This window comes from Lissotriton vulgaris, chromosome 12 (assembly GCF_964263255.1).
Source record: "Lissotriton vulgaris chromosome 12, aLisVul1.2, whole genome shotgun sequence".
NCBI lineage: Eukaryota > Metazoa > Chordata > Amphibia > Caudata > Salamandridae > Lissotriton > Lissotriton vulgaris.
Window position 1 is genome coordinate 513,761,097 of NC_141700.1, and position 21,120 is coordinate 513,782,216.

Below are 21,120 nucleotides of genomic sequence, written 5' to 3' on the forward strand. Positions count from 1 at the left end.
CTAAAGGAATAGTGGAATGAATGTGGTGCGACTAACAAGTACACTACGCCCCATCATCCACAAACCAATGTTTTAGGCTAGAGATTAAACAAAACCATGAAGGTATGATTATGGGACTCCTGGAAAAACTTAGGTGAGATGTGCTTGTGCCATGCCTGCTTTTCGCTTACAGAGAACTACATCAGAAGTGAAAAAGGTTTAGTTCATTTGAACTTATGTTTGGAAATCCAGTAAGGAGACCATTGTGTCTGGTTAGATAAGGCTGGGAGAGACCTCTCAGAGAGCCAAACAATACATTGTGGACTATGTACTCAGCCTACGTTTAAGGATGGCAGAGTACCTAGAGAAACACAAATGACACACCAAATACTCTCTTTTGTGGTAGTGTGGACGAGAGATTAGGCATATCAGAGGGTAATGCTAAGCAGTTATTGCACACACAAAGGCAGTAAATGAGACACACTGTAGGAAGCTGGCTCTGTACATGGTATTCCACAATGTGTTATACTGTGCACAGTGTCCAGAGATTCCCCAGAAGTGTACAGGGCTCAATGTAAACCCAAAGTGCTCGATAAGTTGGAGCAGGGTTGTGGAATTTAATAGAATATCTACTTATCAATGGGGCAGGTTACTTCATAAATCTACTTGTCATGTAACAAAATCCACTTGTCCCTTTTTTGCCATGTAGTGCAGTGACAAATTATGGCAACAATCTCATTATATAAGAGCTCTGAAATAGTTTCCCTGATCATGACAGGGCTCAAACCATAGTAGGGTTTGAATACTAGCAATTCCCTTATTTTTCCACCTTTCTGCAGATCTACATACTGGGGTTGACGGTAGTGGTAGGCAATCGTTCCAGGATTGGAATGCCCTTTTGAGGCTACCTACTAACCTACATGTTTTAAGGGTATTCGCCAGCTGTTCTGTAATCCTTTCCCATACTAAGAGAGGTTGGAAATTTACTCCTGGCAATGGAAGACGTAAAATTACTTCCAGGTTTGGGAAAAAAGTGGTTGGTGGGAAAGTGATCTTGCATACGCTCAACAGATTTTCGCATGAGCAAATCTACACATGCATGTTTGCTCGTGCTAAAATGCAGTTCACAAATATTTTCTAGGACTAGAATTTCTTGACCTACTTCTGTAAAATCTTAGGAATTCACAAAAACCGTAAATCTTCACTAATGCAAGAACATTTACCATGGGTTCACTTCGGAGATTTCTTTAATAATTGGGCCCCTAATTAGGGCAGGCATTAATCAAGACCTTTTGTGTACATTAAAATTCTATCTGTCACTCTGTCTATTTATTGGCTGGTTTGACTAGGAGTGGCAGCATTCTGCTCTTTCACAAAGAGCATATTGGCACACTGTAGGAAGCTGGCTCTGTATATACTATACCAAAACAATGTATAGTGTGCACAGAGTTCAGTGTAACCCCAAAGGTAGGCAGCAGTAAAAGTAGATAGTACCTTACTCTCTATTTGCTGTAGTGTGGGAACGCAGTAAGGCGTTATCAGAGGGTAGTGTTAAGCATTTGTTGTGTTGTACACACTCAGGCAGCAAATGATGTTACACACTCAAAGACTGAACTCAGACCAATTTGTTTGTATCAAAAATATTATTAAGTTATTTTATTTCTTAGAACCAAGCCAAGCTTAGGTAAAGTAAGTGAAATAAATGCTTTACAAAATCTTATGCAGTGTTTTACAATTGAATTCAGGTTCAAATGCAGTTGCCTGAATTACAGGTTTGTCAATGTTTTGAAATTACTTTTGAAATTACTATGTACATAACTTTTGGGATTATGTTTGCTAATCAGTGTGATATGCGTAGGTATCACACTGAGACAACTCCTAGACAAAAGGTAAGTAATTCACTTTTACTACATGGACAGTTTTTCAATGTTCCATACAAACCAACCCCACACTTAGAACAATTTCAAGGAAAAACAGTCAATGTATTCCTATGGAGAAAAATGAAGTTAACGGTTTGCAGGCAAGTACTGTTTTGTGGGAGTTGGTATTAGAACCAGGGTTACCCCAGGGTCAAGGATGCACTCTTGAAACACCCTCAGCGGCACTAGGGTGGCCGGGTGCATAGTGCTGAGGCACAATGTTATCCAATGGGGATAGGGGGCCTCCGGTTGGTGGCTGCTCACGAGCAAGCCACAGGATTGTGGGAGCAAAGCTCCTGGTGTTAGGATAAGGGCAAAGGGGGATCCGAGTTAGTACCCAAAGTACACCCGCAGCGGCGCAGGGGCAGCTGGATGCAAGGTGCTGGTTTGGCGTTGGTTGCCCTGTTGATTTCAATGGGGATTCTCTGGTTTCAACAAAGACTGCAGGCTTGGGGACGAAGATCTTCTGGAGGTGACCACCGGTTGGAGAGGTAGGTTGGGATGCCTGGGGATGCTGGGACACCATTGGTTGGGCCACCCAAACCCGTGGGACTTCGGGTGCAGGGGTGTCTTTAGGCATCGGGTTTCTCTTACCAGCTCCAGCCGCAGTCAGGGAATCCTCTAGAAAGAGGCTTAGCTGGGTGATTCGAGGCACGTCAGAGATCACCAGATCCCGGGTCAGAATCGCTGGGAAGACCTCCTTGTGGTGCAGACTTGCAGATTTGGCCGTAGCCAGAGTCTGTGGGTAAACAAATCCGGTGTTCATGGGAGACCAAGTCTTATCTGTGGAAGGCAGGGCAGGTCCTTGGGGTTCTTGAGGTTGCTGGCTGCAGGACACACTGGAGTTTTGCTTCTACAGGTTTGAGGTGGGTACAGCCGGTAGGGCTGGGACCAAGTTAGTGGACGTCCTCCTCTTTTTAGCTACACCACATCTGTACGGTCCTTCTTCTTTTCTTCTTGGTCGTTGTTTGTCTGAGGAGGCAAGGTTCAAGGGTGCCCCTACATACGAGATATTGGGGCGTTACAGGTATGTAAAGCTTGGCACCAATTTGTCCCTTCCTTGGGGTGGGTACACCTCCTAGTATGCGCATTTGCCTGACTCTGGTTGGCTGGGTCCCCCCATCTGCAAGATGGCGGGGACTGAGAGTTGTGCTTCACCTTGCCTCCCCCACCTGAGGGGTGGGATTGGAAAAGGTTGGCAACCCTCTCTTCCTCACTGGGTTTTCCCGCCCAAAGTGGGGGTTAGAACCGGTGGGTAAGAGTTGCTAGAAGCAGCAAAAGGCCTGGGGAAGCTCACAAAGGAGGCAAGCCTTTGAAGCTTCCCCTTCCTGGACCCTGCCCATCTGAGAGAGGAGGTTTGGCACCTTGTCCCACGATGTGCATTGTTTCAGACCCCCGAGAGCAGCAGGCTCTCGACCCAGGGGTCCAGAAACATGTCTGGTGGTGGCAGCTAGTGAGCAGCCACTGAGCCTGGACACTAGTGTTAGGTCATTTTTCAGGGGGGCATCTTTAAGATGCCCTCTGTGTGCAATGTTTTTATTAAATCCCACACTTGCATCAGTGTGGGTTTAATGTGCTGAGAAGTTTGATACCAAACTTCCTAGTTTTCAGTAAAGCCATTATGGTACTGTGGAGTTTGTAATGACAAACTCCCAGCACCATATACTCTTAATGGCATTACTGGACTTACAATGTCTAAGAATTGGCTTAGACACTGCAGGGCTCATGCACATGTACCCTCACCACAGGTATAGTGCACCCAGCTAGAGGGGTGGCTGATCTGTGCCAGGGCAGTGGGTTGTAGGCATGGCACACAGGGATGTGTGCCATGTGGACTCCTCACTTAGTTCTGCCCCCCAACATGCAGCCTGCAAAGGCAGTGTGTGTGTGTGTGTAAAGGTACAGGGCCTCTAAGGGTGACACAGTAAGTGCTGCAGCCCTTAAAGGCCTTCCCTGGTCACAGTGCCTTGGGTACCTGTGGTACCATTTACCAGGGGTTGACCTGTGGCCAGAGTGCCAATTGGGTTTTGTTTTCAATGCAGTTTTAGGGAAAGAACATAGGCCCTGGGCACCCGTTTGTCAGGAGCCCAGGGCACACTTAGTCACAGTACATCAGCAGTTCAGTAAAAAGTGGGGGCAGCCATGCAAAAAGAGGGCACTTTCTTACAAATATCGATTCATAAAATGAAATAAACAGAATGGGCTGTGCTTCCCTAGTACATGCCCTGCTGAGGTTAAGTAGCTGCTGCCTAAGAGGAGTGAAAAGAACTCTTATTGCAGCATTTTCTTTTCAGGACTCCAGCTAATTGAGGATGCTGGCCCTTCATAACGGTACCTGCATCTCATGCACATCTGTGCCACCTGTGTTCCAGTGTAAGTGGAGGTTAGGGTAGATGTGGTTTCCAAAGCCGAATTTACTTCTTAGACAGCTAGAGATTGAGGAAGGCCTGTCACAAGCAAAGTCAGGGCAACATGGACAGCAGAGAAAAGTCAGGCAGGTGGTGTGCTTCCACTGCAAACGAGGCATGGCTGGGTGCTGGTTGCTGACTTGTTTCCTGTTTCTGTGCTTGATTAAGCAGCTCTGTGCAGTACTAACTAAGTTGGCATACTGTATAAGAGCCACTCAGTGAAGAGTATTAACAAAATCGTAAGTCACAACATAAATCTCAACATTCAAACAAGTCCATGCTCATTTATTGGTGGGATGCCACTGTCCTTAACTAAGGTTGGCTGGGAGATCACAAGGTCTGCGCAATGACCCCATGCCATGACACACACTATCAGTCAAACTCAATGTGGCCTATTAACTAGCAACATTTGAAGTGGGCTCGCTGCTTATACTAAGTGATTGCTTAATGAATGGTATTCTGGTGTGTACTACAGCAAACATGCGACTGGCAGCAGTTAGTCAAATTGGCACCTGTCAGTAAACAGTCTGTTTTTTTTTAAGGGGGCAGGGGGGTCGGGAAAGCAGAACGTAAGAATCTCGGCCATCTACCTTCCAGCTGAGACATCCTAACTAGTATGTGATATATTACGAGAAAGGTGCAATGTAAGCAAGACATGATGTAGTAGCAGGGTGGAAATAAAGATCAGCCATTGGTCTTTTGCTCACTGTGGAAATACCCTCTGCAGCAGGCGGGGTGGGAAAAATGGGTTATGACCTAAACAAAGCTCAAACTCTCTGCAGCTATGGTGTATAAAGCGAGGCATTGACAGGGATGATGATGCAGGCAATGCCTGCTGGCTTTACTTTCCTGCAGAGATGCGCACATTCAAGAAGGGCTGTGATGAAAGCCAAACTTTTTGGCCTTCCCTACCTGCAGATACCCCTGTGTAGTATTTGAGATGGTACAGTGTGTTATGTGATGTAATAAGGGCCTTGTAATTTTACCTCACTACAGAGCTATCCTGGTTAGGGTGAGGTAGGTGAGAGATGGGCGACATGTTTGCTGTCCTTACCTGCTTGCAGAGGTACTCTGAGAACTTGCTGAGTCCTTCTTCATGCAGACCGAGCAGTGGCATGATCTTAAAGAACCGCTCCACCTGGGGCAGGTCGCCTTCCTTAGTAGCCGCATCCAGCTTCTCACTGACAATGACTTTCAGTCGACGCTCTGCGTCTTGGAGCAGATCCAGGTTGGCATTAATAACGTTTCCTGGCATGGGGTTTTCAGAGAGGAAAATTACTGTTCTGTGACGACAAGAGAACTGGCAGTGCTTTTTACTTTTAACAAAATGGTAGGATGATAAAGGCAAGGATGCAAACGTAGTGCAGTGCTGCAAGAAAGGGAATAACAATGGGTTTTCATTCTTTAACAAATTTATGTGCTTACTGCAAGAAATCCAATGCTGGATACTTTTTTATTTGTACTGAAGTTTACATGGATTTTAGACTTTGCGATTGCCTTTTTAAAAAAAACATGACTGTGAGCCTTACTGTTAGCTATGGTCACAGCTAAGGCTTCCCTTTCAAACCTAAAGTGATAGGCGTGCTGCAGGAAACCCTTCACCGGAACAAGAGAAGCCCATAAGTGATTTGAGAGTTAGAGGAGGCAAGCTTGAATATTGGCACTACTGCTGCCTCCACTACTCCTCTAGATGGCAATGATGTAGTATTTACTTGTATAGCGGTCTTATTTCACCCTCTCATGGCAATGAGTGCTGTCAGGATTGCATTTCATTAGTACAAAAGGGGCTTCAATTTCTCAACAGGGATTATTTCCATCAAAACGTTGTTCCTGGATCAAGAATAGTTTGTATTCCATTTTTAATAAGGGAATAGTGTGCGTTGTTAAGCAGTAATCTCCACATGATTTATTATGGGTGCTCACAAAAAACCTCCTTCAGAGGAACAAAAGTGGGGCCCAAGGTTTAGAAAGAAGGAGAGATTCAATGATTATGTGCATTACTGTCACTGAGGCCTTGTCAGACACACATAGTACCCCCAATAGCATAAATGACAGGCAGCATGGACAGCGAGATGTTCTCATTTGCGCATGTTTGGTGTCGACTGAACTGCAGTATCTGCAGACTAGACTGGAAGATGAGAAGAAGAGGAGCCAGAAACTATTTTTCCCTGAGAAGCACATCACCATCATAGGTACACAACGATTCAGAGAAGTGGACCTTTCGGGTTCTCAAGTATTCCTTGCCTTTAATGTGACCCCCTTTATGGGGGAAGGGATGTAGATGCAGAACTCTCGAGTATTGTTTCCTGCTCCTTACAGGATTTCTGTTTGGTTAAAGATGTAAACACTCACCTTCATTTCCCTGTCTGCTGAGTTCAATGACAGACTTGTCTAGTGAGAGATAGCGGTGGATGTGTGCAGCTGCTTGCTCATAATCCTCGTTCCTCAGGGCTGTCTGAACACCGTCCATACAGAACTTCAGATCTAGTATGTCATCAGCTCGCTGGATGGCCTGGTATAGCCGATTCTGCAAGAAGTACATATAGATTGGGACCCATACTGTGGCTGGTGATGCCTGCCCGGACAGTAGATTTACAGTCCAGACAGTCATTAATGCAGCATAGCAAACCAGTGACAGGCAGAAACATTCTATACAACGTGCATTACAAAAGTGTGCACATGCTATCAAACTAAGGGTGAAAACCAGACCAGCACCAGACTCTACAGCGATCACTTGCACATCCACACGCCATTTCCAAAAACAAGACAGAATTGGTACTAAAATGAGTGGTCTGAGCAAGCCCCGCACACAGACTCATTGCTACTTGGTAAGTCCAGCATGCCTCAAACATCCTATGCACATAGACTTCAATATGTACCAGATTGTGGAAAACTAGCATTACAAGTGCACTGCTATTTATTTATTTTAGCTGTTTTATAACGCGCTCTGTTACTACCAGAGTATCCTGGCGCGAAAAAGAAAAACAAGCAAGTGGCATCAGAAACAAAAGAGAGAAACTAATAGACAATTCTAAAAAGATACGTTTTTAATGCTTTCTTGAAAGAGACAAAGTTTTCAATTGATCTCAAAGGAAGGGGTAAAGTGTTCCATGTCCGAGCTGCGACAACCATAAGCGAGTGGCCTCCCAGGCGTACTCGCTGAAAGCGGGGCACCCTCAGGAAATTGCAATCCAATGAGCGCAATGTCCGAGTGGGTACATAGCGGCTAAATCTTTTTCTCAGATAAGAAGGCCCCATGTCACTGACTGCTTTGAAGGCTAAGGTAAGGATTTTAAAAGTTATCCGTTGCGCGATCGGCAACCAATGAAGTTCCTTCAAATGTGCTCGCACGCTTTCTCTACTTGGAATTTTGCACAGCAAGCGTGCCGTCGCATTTTGGATAATCTGCAGTCGGGCCACTAGGAAAGCTGGAGTACCGCTAAAAAGAGAGTTGGCGTAGTCGAGCCGTGATAAAATTAAAGCCCTCGCAACCGACTCTCTTGCAGAAGATGGCAAATAAGGAAAAAGCTTTCTCATGGCTTTAAGGGATCCGAAGCACACCCCTGTGAGTTTTTTTTATGTGTGCCTCGAATCTCAGATCCTCTCCAAACCAGACTCCCAAATTCTTTGCCGAGATAGTAACTGAGCCTGGCTGGGGAAAATCAGGTGGCCACAGGAGTTCTCTAAAATTGAGCGGGAACTGGCCATACAGCAAAATTTCAGTCTTGTCTTTGTTGCACTTCAGCTGTGCCATTGCTAACCAGTTAAACACAGCAGAAAGGCACGAACGGACAATCTCTGTATTAGTTGCTGAATCCTGCCAGGTAAATAGAAGCTACGTATCATCTGCATACGCTATGATTTTTGCTCCCATTCGTTCGGCCAACACAATAAGAGGGGTAAGGTATATATTAAAAAGCAGGGGGCTCAATGTAGAACCTTGAGGAACTCCAGTGGAGAGTGGCCTAATTGAGGATGAAAAAGGAGGACCTGCTGAGATCTGTCCGATAAAAAAGACTTCACCCACTCCAGTGCTGAACCCAGTACACCAATCTCAGCCAAGCGAGTCAGGAGGAGTGAGTGTGAGACAGTATCAAACGCGGCAGAGAGGTCTAATAAAATCAGAGCCGCTCTGCCGCCGCTGTCCAAACACTCCCTGATTGCCTCAGTAATCTCCACCAGAGCCGACTCCGTGCTATAAGCTGCCCGGAAGCTAGACTGAGCAGGATGCAAAACCTCTGAGGACTCTACAAAGGCATTCAGCTGAGCAAATGCAAGTTTCTCCCCGATTTTAGCTATAGCTGGGAGTAGTGATGTGGGTATGAAGTTATTAGGCACAGTTGGATCTGCACCTGTCTTCTTTAACAATGGAAGCAGCTTAGCCTGTTTCCATTCGTTAGGAACCATAGCTGTTGTAAAAGATAGGCCCATTATTTGAGAAATCTCAGGTGCCACCACTTCTGCCACTTCGGCCAACACCCTGGCCGGGCAAATATCGCCAGGGGCACCAGATTTTAACGATTTAATTGCCACTAAAGTGTCATCCACAGAAGGTGGAGCAAAGCTCTCCATGGTGTGAGTAGGTTCAACCTTCGATCCAGCATTGGTAGCCATCAAACACCCTCCACCAATTGCTCTAAGACTTTGCTGGATTTTCGCTATTTTAGTCAGGAAAAAGGAGGAGAGACTTTCGCACCATTCAGTAGAGGGTTTCATTGAAATTTGGCTATTAAGGGCAAGCAGCAGTCCTTGATTAAAGTAGCACAACACAATTATAATTTAGCCATTAAGGAAGCTAAGAGGGACTGGGACGATAAGTTTTGGCAAGATCTCAAGAAGGCCAGTGCGGGAAAGGACGCACAAGGTTTCTGGGATCTAGTAAGATCAAGGAACAGACCGGATAGCTCCCTGATCACCTGCAACATCACTGGTGATAGTTGGTTTGCCCATTTTTCTTCCCTGTATACAGCTGACTCCCTCAGCGAACAAGTCCAGTATTTGGAAAGCCTTATGGTATCTGAAGAGGAGGCCATTGAATTCACGGCAAAGGAAGTTGAAGCGATTATTTGCTCCTTGGTCCCGCGCAAAGCTGCAGGCCCCGATGGGGTTCCAGGAGATCTCTTGCGCTTAAACTACTCAGAGTGGGGGAGGATTCTGGCAGGTCTCCTTAATGCCATCATGAAGGGTGCACCAATTCCGGAGTCTTGGAGAGGGGCGGAGGTGGTCCCTATTTTTAAGAAGGGCTCTAGGGACGACCCCGCCAACTACCGCCCTATTAGCCTAATAGATTCCACACAAAAGGTTATAGGGAAGGCAATATTAGGCAGAATCCTCCAGTGGGCCGAAGACAACAAAATTCTGTCAGATCTACAGGCAGGGTTTCGCTCTGGAACGGGAACAATTGAGCAAGCCTTCCGACTACATTTGTTGTACTGGAAAACAGTTGTCCTGGGCGGAGGCAGTCTTTATCTGGCCTTTATAGACCTGAAGACTGCCTTCGACTTAGTGCCGAGGCAGAGCTTATGGGGGGTTTTGCAGGACTTGGGTATGCCTCCATATATTTTGAGTATCCTAATCAAGCTCCACGAGGAAAACTTTGCCCAGGTGAGGTGGGGTAGTCAGGGCCAAAAAACACCTAGAATAGCTGTGAGTAGGGGCGTCCGTCAGGGTTGTGTGTTAGCCCCCACTCTATTTTCACTTTATGTTAATGGAGTGGTGGACCATCTACTAAGAATATCTGCAGATGCTCCCTCCCTGGCGGGCAAATGCATCCCGACCCTGCTATTTGCGGACGACACCCTCCTCATCTCGAAGTTCCCAGTAGACTTGCAGAAGCTACTTGATAGTTTTCATCTGTTCTGCACACTTAGGGGTCTGGTAATTAACACTGGAAAAACTAAATATCTGGTATTAAATCCGGCAAAAAAAATGGGAATTCCGCCGAACTTGAATGGGGTACAGCTGGACAGAGTGACGGAATTCGATTACTTGGGCATTAGACTCTCTGACCGTATGCACTGGGCCCCTCACATTAATAAAATGGTCCTTTCCCTCAAAAAGGGTAACAGGCACACTCTTAAAACAACAGCGCAGTTCGACAACAAAACCTATTTCCCCCATTGTAGAGATCTACAACGCAAGAGCAGTTAGTGGGTCCCTGTATGGGGCTGAATTATGGGGTGCCTGTAATATTGACCAGCTTACCCAGTCAGAGAACAAATTCTTTAGGTCATTGTTGTCCCTTCCCCAAAGTACACCTATGATTCCGGTATTGTACGATCTGGGGAATCGCCCAATAAAGGACCAGGCCCAGTTCCGTCCACTGTTATTGTGGTCACGATTATGGCGAGTACCGGAACTTTTTCTTTATGCGGAAGGGCTAACGGAAATCCTGTCTATGTCTGGTTGGACAAAAATAAGTTGACTGCGAAATGTAAAATCCCTACTTGGTGAGCTTGGGTTGGGGGAGGCATGGTTAACTAGATCTGCTGTGCCAAAATCTCAATTGAAGCAGATTTATTGGAGTTGGGTGTAGAACAAAAAATACTCAAACCCTAAAAATGGTAGGATTGTTTCTAACTATCTTCTTTTAAAGGATGTACCCTTGTTAGAGCCCTATCTTGATTTTATTACAAAACCGCGGGATCGCATGCTATATTTTAGATTTAGGATTGGCACCCTTCCTCTCGGCGAGTTTACAGCACGCTGGAGTGTGCCCTCAAGCACCTCTAGCTCGTGTCCATTCTGTCCGCTGACCCTGGAAACAGTGCCTCACATTTTATTTGAGTACACTGCCTATAAACCTCCGAGATCCAGGTGGCTAAAACCAGTGTGCAGGAATATGGGTACTAGGTCTCATCTGATGGCTTTGCGGATACTCATGTCAGATACTCGGCTAGTATATGTTTGTGCTATCTCTAAGTTTCTCAGCTGGGCATGGATCATTAGAACAAGAAGGCTAAAAAATAAATGACTATAATGTTTAATCTGTTTTTAACTTTAATGCAGTATCAATTTTTATTGTTGGATGGTATATTGTGTATGACCATCCTCCTTTGTTTTATCTTGTAGAAAATGTAATATAAAATTGTTTTTATTGTGATGCTTTTTAAGATAAAATTTCATCGAAATAAAGCCTTCTACAACAACAACTATGGAAAAAAATTTGCGGCTGTTGTTATTCGCCCTCTCAATTCTTCTGGCAAAATATTCAGTTTTAGCCAGTTTGATGTTAGCATAATATTCTCGCTGAGCAGAGCGGTAGGCTGCCTTTGCTGTGCATAATGTCCAAAATAGGTCAGTCAAAGGAACATCTAAGACCAAGCTCACCACTTTCAAAACATCTAAGAATGAGAAATGGCACTTGGTTTGGAACTTCTCAGGCATAACCTACGATGTGGATCCAAGGCAGGCAGAGGCCCAGTAGAGCAGTACTCTTCCTGGAACTTTTCAGGTAACACCTAAAGTGAGGCTTCCAGGAAGACCAAGTAGCCCTCAGGCTTTAGCATGGATTAACAGTGGAGGAGGGAGGGAGGGAGGGAAAAGGGCAGGTCAGAGCAGTGGGAGGGATGATGGCAGTCATCGATATTTAACAGTACATATTCAGAAATCAGCTGCGCAGGTCACGTTGAATGTGGATTGTATCGTAGCACGTAATCTGGAGTGAGACAGAAAGGTAAGCAATCCCAATCAAGGAGCACCAAATTCCTACATTGGCTGAAATAGCACAACTATGATATTAGAACCTGTTCGCTTGCTTTATTGAGTGTAACCTTTGCCACAAGCCAAAAAGTGTAATATAGGCACTTTTATTTAGGGGAATCAACGTGAGGGTGGAGCCTAAGCGCCCCTCGGAGTAGTACTCTGAAAGCTACTTTTTTTTGATCACACAAGGTCTCTATACCGCTATGCTGTCAAGCCAGACCATAAATAAACACACAATCCTGCAGCACAGATGCATGCATACCATTGATAAAGGTGTAAATCATAGAGAGAAAAAAGAAAACTATGAAGCAGAAAAAGTTGTTTCTAAAAATATCCACGTCCTTAATTTTGGACCTTCTGTGGTAGCAGGAAGCAACAGGTATATTACTGTACATTAGGATTCACGATAACTCATATTTGCAACCCTAATGTTAAATACTTTAAACACTATTTGATACAGAAATTGGGCCCTGGGAACCCTAAAGGCTCTGTGGATTACTGAGACAAGAGCATAAATGTATGGGTATAGAAAATGGGGAGGATGAGGTAAGGAGAGTGGAATAAAACAGATTAATAAAGCAAAAAAGGAGGCAGAGGTCTTCTAGGCAAATACCTTGGCAAGGTCAAGTTGACGAACTTTGCTACTGACATTCTCTGCAAGACTACAGGTGAAGGTGATCATTCCCGATAACTGCTTGGCATCACCCTCAATTAATTGGAGGTTTGGGCTACAAGGAAGAGAAGGTAGCATGTCAAACAACATCAGAAGTGACAAAATATGATACTAGGACAACAGATACTTATGAACCAATAGAAAAGAGAGTGAAGGTGGGCATGCACATGGTAACTCGTGTTGATGCAGAGAAATGTTTCATGCATAGAGACAGGAGAAAACCCTCAGAGGTCAAATGAACTGAAGAGTTTATTGTGAGTACTTCCAACACATCAAATAACACAGAGTCACAGGAGGTGCAAAATAACTGAATCTATAGGTTGTAGTGTATGCAATATTAACACCTTAATAATACAGACCCCATGCGCTGAAGAGAAACCATCTTGCTCTCAATAGTGCTCTGCTGTCCCAGGAGAGCCTCAAGCTGAGCCTCCACCTCCTTCTGAAAATAAAAACAAAAGTACAGTTAGCCAAAGATACAGCTCTGCATTCTAAAGTGTGACCTAAAGCATGGCTCACTGCGATGACTTTAAACTACAGACACTCAGACATACACAAGAGATAAGAAAAGGATTGCATCAGAGCACAAAAATAAGGACAGGATTCAGAATAGAAGGAATTGATACTGGTGAATGAGAGCAGGATTACAAATGGAAGAAACGAAAGAACAGGAATGGTTTCTGTAATGATTCATCAGGTCTTACTCGCGTTCTTTAGGTAAACGTAGCGGTACAAAAGGGGGTGGTAATGGACGGAGCATCTGAACAAATCAAACACTCACACCCAGTCAACAGATCTGGGTTTGATCCATCACCGTTCTTTAGTCCACTCTGCCACCCCAGTTCAGACATGGCCATATGCAAATCAGTCGGACCCTGTGCCTCATGGGAACAGTCCAGCCCGAACTGCCAAGCCATGCCTTCCCTGGACCAGAAACAAGCTTCCTAGGACCGGTTTCTGGCATTACAGCCGTCTTCAGCCAGGCTTGCTTGAACCCAGTGGCAAAGTGAGCAAGGGACTCACGTCTGAGCATACCCTGCCAACTTATGGCGAACAAAGCGGTACAAAAGGGGGTGGTAATGGACGGAGCATATGAACCAATCAAACACTCACACCCTGTCAACAGATCTGGGTTTGATCCATCACTGTTCTTTAGCCCACTCTGCCACCCCAGTTCAGACATGGGCATATGCAAATCAGTCTGACCCTGTGCCTCATGCGAACAGTCCAGCCCGAACTGCCAAGCCATGCCTTCCCTGGACCATGGTAAACGTAAGCGTTAATTAACCCGTTTACCGCGGCGACAATTCCGCCGCGGTGCGGGCGTTCTAGTGTGCGGGCGGGCCGCGTTGGCAAACGGACGTACGCAGCACTACCGAGGTAGTGCTCACGACGACCGTTGGGAGCATTTACGGGGTTAAGCTTCACCCACGACATGAAGCGCATCTCCGGCACAATGCTCGATCTGCAACTGACACAGCCCATCTAACCTCGAACCAAAGTACGCTCCATGCGCACATTCAAAGACTAACATTGTACATTACATACATAGTATTCCAATAGCAAGTAAGGCAGAGACACAAAGTAAAACAACCCAGTACATCACCTCCTCCTTTATCATAAAAACAAATTATATGCAACAAACGCATTGTATCTAACAGGAGCATTTCTCAGCCTGCCACTACGACTAAACGATGGAGCATCCAAATCAGCTGACACTGACAGAACTGTTGGTGAACAAACTTTTGTTGCCGGAAACAGGAACAGCTTTCACATCTGACTGTAACCAATGTGTCCACCCACAATTTTTAACCTCCAAATTGTCACTGGCACTACTAACCAACTTGGCCTGCTCTTGTGACTTTTTAATAATGGTCTTTTGTTCCATCAACCTCTTTCCCATCCAGGAAAGTGGCTCCTTTTCTAACTTTGTTAATCTGAACTGGGTTTGAAAATACTGAATTCCCTTTCAAAACTTTAAATGGTTTTTTGATCATTACCCAAACACCAACCGAAATTTCCAAGTTTCTCAAACAATTTTTTTTAATCGAAATTTTCTTTCATACGCTCTTGCTTTTCTTTAACTTTGTTTGCAATCATTTCAGTGTCAACAAATTCCTTTGCAACATTTGAACTTTTTGTTGCCAAGAGGAAAATAAAGTAGTGTGTGCTTTTCTACCTCTTAGCAGTTCAAAAGGAGTGACTTCTGTGGTACAATGGGGAGATCTATTATAGTTCCATACTTTCTCTTCGAGAAATTTTCCAACATCTAGACCTGAAGCAATAGCTGTCTGGATCCCTTCTTTCATCATTTTATTTCCACACTCCTCAAGCCCATTAGAAGAAGGTGAGTACAGTGCTACTTTAAAGTGCTTAATGTCTTGCAAATCCAATTTTTTTCGCATTTTATCAGACACAAAATGGGTCCCATTGTCCAGGACTAGAACACACCTTCTTTAGAAACGTGATGGTATTGTCTGAATAAGGCGAGTTCACAAATGTATAGTATATCCATTTTGAATATTAATCTATTGACAAAATGAGGTACCGCATCTCATTCGGTAAAACATTATAAGGGACTGAAAAATCCAACCTCACTTTTTCCCCATGCTGAGCCAGGGAACTGCGTAGGATGTAGAGGAGAGGATGATGTTTTCCAATGCTTATCTGACAGCAAGCCCTCCTCGCAATTATATACCATTGGCCTGATTTGTGAATCTATGCTGGGCCACCAATAATGCTGTTTGATTCTTATGCATGTTTTAGTAACCCCCATATGACCCTTGTGAGCCATTTTTACAATAGAACTTCTCAGATCTGTTGGAGGTACAAATTTATCGTCCCTTATGACAATGTGGTCTTTTACTCAAAGTTAATCTGCCACTTGAGCAAAATTTCTCAATTCCCCAGACAGATTCCTTGAGTCAGGCCAGGTTTTGGATGAAAATTCTATCACTTTAGATAGAACCGCATCCTTTAAACTAGACTCTTTCCATCCACTCTCAGAAATTGCCAAACTCCATTCATCAATTCGATCTACCACCGCCACACATTCGACTTCTTCAATCAAATCATCCTCATCATCTTTTCCCATTAACATTCTAGATAAACAATCTGCACGAAAATGTCTTCCTCCAGAGATATGCTCCATTTCAAAACTATACTCCTGGAGTTTTGATACTAGCCTGGTTAATCTTGGGGACATATTATTGCCAGCAACCTCACTAAATATAAAAGAAAGGCACTTGTGGTCAGAATAAATAACAAATTTGCGTCCCCAAATATACATTTTAAATTTCTGTGCTGCCCAAACGCAGGCCAAAGCCTCTTGTTCGATAGTACTATAGTGGCGTTCAAACTGTTTAAGTGACCTGGAGGCAAAAGCTACAGTGTGTTCCTTGACGTTAACCTCCTGCCTTAAAACTGCCCCCAAACCATTCATACTTGCACCCACAGTTATGATTAAAGTACAATCATCCCGGAAGGCATGAAGAGCTTGTGCTGAAACAATCAAATCTTTCACCTCTGCAAAGACTACATCCAGCTCTCTTGACCACAAACATTTATGACCCTTCTTCAGTAAAGCACGAAGAGGTTCCACGATTTGAGCATAATTGACCACAAACCTTGTGTAATACTCTGCTAACCCCAAAAAGGAGCGCAGAGAATCTTTAACACAAGGTGCACTTGCTTCCTTCAAAGCTCTGACCACTGAAAATGTCGGTTTGATACCAGACTCCGATACTGTGTGACCTATGTACTCCAATTCTTCACTCCAAATTTACATTTATCTTCTCTAGCTGCAGGGGTGTGGAATTTAATAAAATATCTACTTGTCCATGGGACAGGTTGCTTTATAAATCAACTTGTCCTGTAACTAAATCCACTTGTCCCTTTGGTGCCATGTAGTGCACCGTCAAATAATGGCAGCATTCTCATTATAGAGAGCTCGGATAATAGCCTCTCTGGTTATGTCAGGCTCAGATTATAGAAGGTTTCGAATACTAGTGATTTCTTTATTTTGCCTCTTTTTTTGCACATCTACCCATTCATCATTTCATTCACCTACTGTTATCTAGCATTTCACCTTTACATTGGTATACATTCATTCTTTCATCAGACTTTCCCCATTCTGTTTGTCCATCCATCCATCCATCCGCCCGCCCATCCATATTCAAACCTACCCATCCATCCCCAACCATATCCATCCATCTCAGCGATCGGCCCATCCTTCCGTTCATTCATCAATGTACCCTTTCACTCATCCATCCTTCGACTCATCCATCAATTTACCCTTTCACTCATCCATCCATCAATACACCCTGCAACCCATCTATCTTTTCACCCTTTCCTTCATCAACACATCCATCCACCATCCCCATCACTTAATCATTCCTTTCACTCATTCCTCCATCTAGTAAGCCAGTTACAGTCACTCATCCATCCATCCATTCATCCACTCACTCTCTGTTACACATTAATTATGGGCCTTTGACTGCTGAGCTGCAGACAGATGAGGCCCATCAAAAGCTCCACCCCCACTGTAGCTGCTAAAGAGGGGTTCACAGTGCCCCGGTCCAAACCTATCCTTCCAGCTCTAGATCTATCATTTAAATTCATTCATCCCTCCTTCCTTCCACTCATCCATCCATCCATCCTTTAGCTCATCCATCCACTTTCACCCCCTCTATCCACCCTTTCACTTATCCCTCCATCCTTTTGCTCTTCCATCTTTCACCCCTCCATCCTTCTTTTCCCTCATATCCATTCACCTTTTCACTCATCCCTCCATCCGTCCTTTTGCTCTTCCATCTTTAACCCCAACCATCGTCTTTTTTCCTCATATCCATCCACCCTTTCATTCATCCCTACATTCACCGTTTCACTCAACTATCCACCCTTCTATCCATCAATCTATCCATCCTTCCACCCAGCCATCCATACACCCACTCCACCATCCATTTATCCACTCTCTCTCATCCATCAATCCACGCTTTCATTTAACCATTCATCTGTTCACTCATCCATCCACTTTCACCCCATCCATTCATTCACCCTTGCACTCATCCATCCTTCTACTCATCCATCCTTACATCCATCTTTTAACTCATTCATCCATGTATATATCCTTTCACGTCAATTATGAACCTTTGTCTGGACCTTCAGAAAGAAGAGGCCCATGAAGAACCCTACAGCTGCTGTAGGGTGTTCAGATGCCCCTGGTGCACGCATGAAGTGACACGAGAGGCCCAGTGCAAGGACAGACATGAGGGTGTGCCTGAAGACTGCATGAATTCCCCATGGGGAAACTATTGAGTGTTATTGTAAGTCCTGGATGATGCAGGATATGAGAGACCAAGGGGGCAGGTCAGGGCAGTGAGAGAGAGAGTAACAGAGGGGGGTGGGATTAGCAAATTCAGGCACTGGGTGAAACATAAGGTGCACAGTAAAGGCAAAGTGCAAAGGAGGGTTGTGCAAGAGCATGATGATAAGGGAAAGCATGTGCTTTACTGCAGGCCCACGGAGGCGAGGGTGAGGAGCGATCCTGGGGCCGATTGAGGCCCAAGGGTGAAGCACAGAATAAAAGGCAGCGGGTCACACGGTTCAAGTCTTAGCAGGAGCCAAGTGGCAGATAACATTACCTTCCAGTTATGTGAGTGTTCTGGAGCTGCAGAAGCTCCGTGTTCGTTTTGTGCTCGAAGAAAATGAAAGGACTAGGGGAGGGCCTGAAAGGCACAAATGAGCCTCTGGGAGAAAGCAAAAAGACTCCAGTGCTGTGGAAGTATTATACGGAGCTGCAACTTTGAGCTCAGCTTTATCATGTTGTGCTTCTGCTCTTGGGAAATTAAAATGCAGACCCCAGCTTTTACATTGACCCTTTCACTGACAATAAACTTTGCAGAGCTACTTATTAACTGGCTGTGACCAACAGGGTTAAACAGCTGTGTATCAGATTACCGTAAGACTGTCTACATGTCCTTTGGACAAAATAGAAATGAAAACCTCTTGCCCTTGTAAGAAATCTTGATGTCTCGGGCGTCGGGAGATAGGAATTCCCCACCCCTGTAGCTGTCATGCCACGTTCACCCAAAATAGATAGAACTTTTTAAAGTAACAGATTATGCTCTTCTATGCTTTCGGCAAATGTCAAAATATCGTCTTAGTATGCCTGCACCCCTTTCAGATTCTTAAACATTGTATCCATAAGTCTTTGAAAGACACTGGCCGCCAATACTAGACCAAACGGGAGTCTCAGGAACTATTACGCCCCAAATGGTGTAGCAAAGGTTGTCAGCTCCTGAGACTCCTTGGACAAAGGAACCTGGTGATAGGCGGATTTTAAATCGATTAATGTGAACCATTTGGCTCCCCCCAAATTTGCTAAAAGTTTGTGAATCCTGGGTAGAGGGTGACAGTCCACCTTGATGTTTTTATTCAGACCCCCGAGGTCTGCACACAATCTAATTTCGCCCGTTTTTTTTCAAACTACAACAATGGGGGCGACCCATTGAGGTGACTCTGTGGGTTGAATTATACCTTGGAGCATAAATCTTCTAGCAAAGTTTTTAACTCACCTCTCACATTTAAAAGGTACAGGGCGAACCTTAGGCAATAATCTAATTTTGTGTTCAGCACCTTTCACTAAACCCAACTTGTCAGTAATTACATTTCTGAATTCAGCTAAAAGATCCTTGCGATCAATTTTAGATTCATACACATTGCATACTGCCCTTTCCCTTACCCTAATAGGATTCTCATCCCCTGGTACCAAGTACAGTCCCATTTTTGCCACATAAACTTTAGTACATATTGTCTTGTTCAAAATTTGCAAATTGCCCATGAAAAAAATCCCACCATATCAATATTCTTTTCTCCGAAGGCTTTGGGATTCACGACTGCTTTAGACAAATTAACTTCTTTACCCAATTTTTCGTAAAAAGTAGAGTCTCTAAGTATAGTTATGGGCGAACCAGCACTTTTTAAGTAGGATGACCAGGGTTAGTAGCTCAAATTAGAAGCAAAAAGTGTGTGCCAAATTATGTTCCTTAATATGTGATCCTTAGAGTGGGTATCACGTGTTTTGTAATAAGAACTGGGACGAGAGTTTCAGTGATGGTTGCGGAAGATTGATTTTGAACCTTATTTTAAGAACCGTAGAATAATAAACCAATGACTTGCAATAGCCCATTGAACACGATTATAAATTCTTCGTCTAAAAATCGATTTGCTCTTTATCAGTTTGTTAAGTTTATCTCACCAATTGAGGATCAATATTGATTATGTGTCCATATGACTAACAAATCTAGCTACCACTTAAAGGCGCCTGTATTTAATCACAATCTCAGTGTAAGTCTGCACACCAAACATGTTCAACATTGCACATAGCTATACCCCACACAATGAAGTCAGTGTTTGATGTGCAAGGACATACTGAAACGAAATACTTGTCTTGCCACAGAGCTTCAGGGGAAATATCTTTACTTCTCTTAGTGCCATTACTATAGCACCCATAGGAAGATTAAACAGCAGAGGTGCAAGCATGCACCCAATCTACACCACGATTTGTAACCTTTCAGGGGATACACCAGTGTTTGCTTCCAATTTTATCCAGGCTCACTTGTTATTGTACAATGTCTACACTACAGAAATTGAGTTATTTCCCCCAGTTTAGGATGTTGAATGTTCCCCTGGATATATATACAGGATATACTGCTGGTTTACTTGTAAGCCCTGTATCTCTCACCCCATGCTTGATGATAAATCCAAATTGTTGATTAATATAGCTAGATGTCTTATTTACCAGGTCCACCCATGTATACATGCTGTATGAACAGCAGTGATTTGTTCAGGAGGCGTATCAGTCCAGAAATACCAAGGGCCAGATGTGCTAATGATTTAAATCTATCTTCTTACCTCAATCGAGTGGCTTTTGCTCACCTGAGCCATAATCCAGGAGGCAAGACCCTCATCACATTTAGCAGGACTATGATAAACCCTCCTGTAGGAAAGTGCACCTTTTTACATTGTTACCCCCACTTTTTCCCTGAAACATGATGCACTGCCAATCAGGTTCCCAGGGCCTGTGTTCTTTCCCAAAACGGTACCTTTGTGTGAGAAAGTGGCTCTATATATACTGGACCAAAGTAAGGTACAGTGTGTAGAGACCACAAACCCTAGAGGTATAACAGAGGTAAAAGTCAGGGCTGACCTTACTCTCAAAAGTGGTAACTTGGTCAAGCAGTAAGGCAGTACCAGAGGACAGTGTAAAGCATTTGTTGTACACACTCAGTCAGCAAAAGGTTTCACACACTCAAGGACTGAACTCCAGGCCAATTGTTTTTATATCAAAAGATATAGTTGTTTTATTTTTAGAACCAACAGGTATCAAAATATACTTTTCTCATTTATGATTGATCTCAGATAATTACTTTGCAGT

General features: G+C 44.2%; 1 protein-coding gene across 1 annotated transcript in view; it reads right to left on the minus strand.

The window, feature by feature from the left end:
• The window catches only part of COG4 (component of oligomeric golgi complex 4), a 146,154-nt gene that overhangs the window by 105,390 nt on the left and 19,644 nt on the right, over nucleotides 1-21,120 (minus strand). The window contains exons 2-5 of the mRNA XM_086945279.1: nucleotides 13,043-13,125; nucleotides 12,624-12,738; nucleotides 6,659-6,833; nucleotides 5,361-5,554 (exon numbers count right to left, since the gene is read on the minus strand). Of these exons, the coding sequence (XP_086801405.1) occupies nucleotides 5,361-5,554; nucleotides 6,659-6,833; nucleotides 12,624-12,738; nucleotides 13,043-13,125 (567 nt within the window). The remainder of the gene's footprint in view (nucleotides 1-5,360; nucleotides 5,555-6,658; nucleotides 6,834-12,623; nucleotides 12,739-13,042; nucleotides 13,126-21,120) is intronic.